This window comes from Cucurbita moschata, unplaced genomic scaffold (genome assembly GCF_002738365.1).
Source record: "Cucurbita moschata cultivar Rifu unplaced genomic scaffold, Cmos_1.0 Cmo_Scf00007, whole genome shotgun sequence".
Lineage (NCBI taxonomy): Eukaryota > Viridiplantae > Streptophyta > Magnoliopsida > Cucurbitales > Cucurbitaceae > Cucurbita > Cucurbita moschata.
Genome location: NW_019268523.1, coordinates 3,511,865 through 3,516,857, shown reverse-complemented (window position 1 = coordinate 3,516,857; position 4,993 = coordinate 3,511,865). Strand labels below are relative to the sequence as shown.

General features: G+C 33.8%; 1 protein-coding gene across 2 annotated transcripts in view; it reads right to left on the bottom strand.

Annotated features, from left to right (window-relative positions):
• Nucleotides 1–3,439: 3,439 nt before the first annotated feature.
• Nucleotides 3,440–4,993, bottom strand: part of LOC111444952 (oxysterol-binding protein-related protein 1C-like) — a 10,134-nt gene continuing 8,580 nt past the window's right edge. For both annotated transcript variants that reach the window (XM_023083112.1, XM_023083113.1), the window contains 3 exons: nucleotides 4,621–4,851; nucleotides 4,258–4,371; nucleotides 3,440–3,792 (listed from right to left, as the gene is read on the bottom strand). In XM_023083112.1, coding sequence (XP_022938880.1) covers nucleotides 3,625–3,792; nucleotides 4,258–4,371; nucleotides 4,621–4,851 — 513 coding nt within the window. In that variant the 3' untranslated portion in view covers nucleotides 3,440–3,624. The remainder of the gene's footprint in view (nucleotides 3,793–4,257; nucleotides 4,372–4,620; nucleotides 4,852–4,993) is intronic.

Below are 4,993 nucleotides of genomic sequence, written 5' to 3'. Positions count from 1 at the left end.
TTTTTTTTTTTTTTTTTTTTTTTTTTTTTTTTTTTTTTTTTTTTTTTTTTTTTTGTAACAGCTAGACAGGTATGGGACGCTGCCAACTGTTCCCTTCCCCCAACATTGTTAACGAGGCGTCACTTGGCCCTCCACGTGTCCCGGTTCCAACTTTACCTTCTTTGTATGCGAAACACCAGATCACACACGGCTCTCCACGTGTCCCGGTTCCAACTTTACCTTCTTTGTATGCGAAACACCTGATCACACGCACGCGCCAACCACGTGCTATTGCTGCTCAAACGTCCTTCCCAAATAAATAAAATCAATTATTTATTTATTTATTATTTTCTTTTTTGTAACTAACTTGTTATGTTTTTTTTTCTCACAAAATTTTATTATTAAAATTATTTTTTTAAAAAAAAGTCAAATAGTTATTAACGTAAGGCGCTGTTAAAAACAATTATTTTCGTTTAATGATTATCAAACCAGATATGAACTATTTGTCGTCTAATTTTTTTAAAAGAATTGACATTTATTATATTTCTATATCTAACCGATATGCATACATATTTTCATGAGTAGGTTATTAATACGACATGAAATCTGCATCTAAAAAGACATAAAAAGGGAATGTATGAATTTAGAGATGAAAAAGGGAAGTTTAATTTGTTTGAAAGGAACCCTAATTTCCACAAACACATTTGAGTGAGTTTTGGAATGAAAAAGAAGAGATGTTTGAATGAAATGGGGAAAAAAGTGAGTATTTGATTTGGGAGTGTCGGTGAGTTGAAATGGGTGAGAGGGCCATGGCTTGCATGTGAGCAAAATTTGTAGGCCTTCAGGATTGCTTTCTTCTTTTTTTTTGATGTGCTAATGTTTTGTGAGAGAGAGACAAAATGAGAGGACATATCCCTCTTTTTAATCTAAACCCTACCCAAAAGTACATCGCTCGATCACTTATGTGGATAAATAACAAGGAATTGTCTTTTTGAACAAATAATGTCTTACGAGAATAGATTAGATTTTGGATGTGGAATCGAGAGTAAAATTCGTCTGAATTTAATAATATCATTTTCTTATAAAAATATAGGGAGATTGGTTTTTTAGTTACCTAATGCTTTTGACTAATAGAATGTATCTTTTTTTTTTTTTTTGTCATTCTTGACCGAACTTGAACACAAAAGACTATAACGGAAAGGTAAGAGAGGAGAGATCTAGCAAGTGCATATTGTACAAAAAGTTATAGCAGGCCTTATCATCTTTGACTGATTATACAAATTTCAACTCTTTAAGCGGATGAAATCATTCTTAGTCATGTGCATAAAGTTCTCGAATCCCAAACAATAAATGAGGATCGTAATTATCTCAATAGTATTAGATTAAGGTAGACGAGTTATATACTCAATAGTTGAATATTTGGAGAATTGAGAGAAAATTTTGGGGGAAAAAAAAAGGGTAAAGTTATGGAAGAGTGGGAAGGATTGGGGATGATTGGGGATGATTGTGGATCTGAATGGGATCCACATCTGGAAATGAGAAATAAAAAAAGAAGGCCTAATGAGTGGTCACATCCACCCATTAATTCACCCCTCACCATGGTACAATCAAAACCCTCTGCTCCCAAACAACATTATTCAACTCTTAATGCATCTCATGTCCTTCCCTCCAAGGCCCCACTTTTTCTGAACCTATTTCAATTAGTTTACACAAGTCTAAAATGTTACGGGTTCGGGATCGAATCTTGTAATCTTACGTGTTGCTTGAGTTCATCTACTTTTAATATGTAATTTGAAGGCGAAGTGGATATTATTCTAATGTTTCAATTTGTTAGAATAAATAGTAAAGCAAGCAAGATAAGGAGTAGAATATGATGGTGATATTATAAAGGATTAGCTCAGAAGGCCAAACTTGATGATCTAATGCTCTTGTCTCAAATGTCCCTTTTTGTGCTTTATGAAGCTCAACGATGAAATTTGGATTTTTTTTTTCTTTTTTTTTAATAAAGAAGAGTTTGGAGGCCACGTTGGAGTTAAAATTGTTAATATTATTTTAATTTGGTGACCACAACTTGTACTACCTTTACTGATGTTGAGGGCCCTCATTTGTAGTACTCAAAAAAAAAAAAAAAATGCTGAGTATAGTCTAAAATTTGAAGACTTTTCCTATTTAGTCTCGACACTTGGATAAAGATTTTAATATCCATTTTCACTTATAATTTGTGTCTATTTTGATCGTTATTGTTTATCATCTATGTCATCAAATGTTTGAAACATGTCACACAAGCATTAAAATATGAAAGTCAGTGGAAAGTTTGCATAGATATCTACTGGACATAACGTTAAACACCCAAAAGGCGAAAACATTTTACAACTTGTTAAGTGGACAAAGTAGAAAGAATTAGGAATTTAGGAACTAAAATTAGAAAAGAACCTAATGTCAATGTAGCTGTTGTTCTCTTTTGTTAGTGAAACAAATTAGTCAAAACTCAAAAAGTAAGAAACAACTAGAGTGATAATTATAACGCAAAGTGAGTAAAAGGTGTTGGAGGAAGGAGACGAAATGGCTTATTTAATATATAGTTTCAGGTGGGTTTTGAGAAGGCATTGAGTGATCCACATGAGGGGCAGATAGCTACAGATCCTGGAGTTGTTTTGGGTTCAGACGTCACTAAAGGAAGTAGAGAAAAAATCAACCAATTAATGTAAAGAAAGAAGGGCATAAGGAGGAAAGGATGGTTCTGGGCGTCCAATATTATATAATTAAAAGGAACAGCAGGATGGTGATGTGTGTGCATATTTCACAATCCATCTATCTATTCAAAGTGTCCCTTCGGACTTCAGTTGGCTAACTTGGAAATGCCTGCATCGCTTCGAGGCAGAGCATTTAACAGGTCGTTTTCCATTTTCAGGGAGTATCCCACGGTTTCACATTATTTGACAGAATAATTCAGAACATACACTATCTTCCTAATACCAAGGATTTAGAAACCAAAACAGAGTAAATGGGGGAAAGTTTTCAACATTTGTACCTGAAAATTCTCCAAATGGGGCCAAATTTGTGACATCAATTTTCCCACTGGATATGGTTAAGAACTTTCAACTGGTAGGGTGAATGAATATAAGTAAATAAAAGACACGTTATTGAGAAACCTGCTGGGTAGAAATCAGCAAGATGATGATCATAGTCATTTAGGATATATATATCCGAATAATTCTAGAAATGCTTTCTCTCAACAATTTGCTGCGAATGAGACATGTTTCCACCTAATGCAAGGAAAAATGATCTATGAAGAACACATGAGATGCCGGCCAGATAATCTTTGAGAAACTATGGCTGCTTTCACTTTTTTTTTTTTTTTTTTTTTTTTTTTTTTTTTTTTTTTTTTTTTTTTTTTTTTTTTTTTTTTTTTTTTTTTTTTTTTTTTTTTTTTTTTTTTCTTTTCCTTTTTTCTTTTTTTCCTTTGCTAACTTCGTTTTGACTGCCCAGCATCTTCAATCTAATTTACTTTGCAACCACATCGACAGTGGCAGTTGCTATACTATGTATAACTACTCAAATGAGCACGCTATTGGCTACTCATCCGGTAAATATATGTGAAAAAAGAATTAAAAAAAAAACATCAAAAGAAAAAAACTATTCAACTCACTCGAGTTGTGGATCAGTAGGGATCTGACCGAATATATCAGGGCATGAATCCCATTTCCCTTGCTCTCTGGCCTCCCAGTACCCACCAATGTAGCGATAAGTATCACTTCCCTTCTCCTTGGCAAACCACCTTGGTTTCCAACCTCGCTCTTGCATCTTCCGAGCCTGAAAACCAAATGAAATAATATAAGCTATTCTATTGATCTAACAACTTCTGAAATCTCACCCAAATAGAATAAATAAATTAAAGATTTTGACTAGGAATGCAAATATGTCTTCAGATAGTAGATCACAAGAGAAAAAAATATAATAAAGTAAACGAGGTTTTTTAAAAAAAAAATTGATATCTAAAAGTCAGCTGTCCATTTCCATCAATTCTACAATTTTGCGGATCCATATTGCTGATTATTCTGGTCACAACTGGTTTCAAGCCATTTTAGCACAAACTTAAGAACAAATTATTAATTTGAGTGTGTGTTTTATTTATCGTTGGAATAATTCAAAGTCCTCAAGTTCGAAAAATGCATATAGCTTGGTATATTAAATTAGGAGCTTAAGAATAAGATGAATATGCGTTGTACAAACACTCCTGAAAAAGGACCAAATATGTGACATCGAAGTATAGTCTACCTGCCGCTGGCGCTGCTCCAATCGCAACTTCTCTGAGTTAGCCATTTCGTACTCTCCATTTTCTAGACACCTTTGATCAGGTCTGAGCCTTGAATCTGTAGGAGGTAACTTTTCCTGCATATTGAAGTAACATAAGAAACAAGTTGACCCCAGAATACGTTGCAAGTGGCGTATCATTACATCTAAAATTTTTAATGAAAACAGAAAGAAAAGAGGGGGAAAAAATTATAAACTATCATCTCATCCATCAGGTTGCAACATTGCAACTAAAGCGGATAGATTATCTTATGCAGCCACGTCCTACGACCAAACAAAAAATGAAAATCTAGTAGGAAACTAAAATAAAGTAATCAAAAGGATTACCTTCAAGCCTGGTGTCAGCTCATTCAAAGTCATAGCAAAGCGCGTGAAGTTATATCTAGTAGAAAATTTTGGTGCCTTGCTTCGTTTCCAGAGTAGGTGGGCTTCAGATAAAGAATCAAATCCTTTTCCCTTATGAGAACAGTCCCCCTTCACATAATGCATACTTTCATCCCATTTTCCAAATAATGTAGCCACCGTCCTTCCAGTTTTATCTTGAACTACACCCTGTACCTGAATGAGAATAGTGATTCAAGTTTCAGTCAACTTGAGCAATCTATATAAGATCTTGATCTTTCACAAGTCAGAAATTCTAATTTCAACTTCCACAGATTTTCTTATCCCAAAATTTTAACAAAAAAAAAAAAAAAAAAAA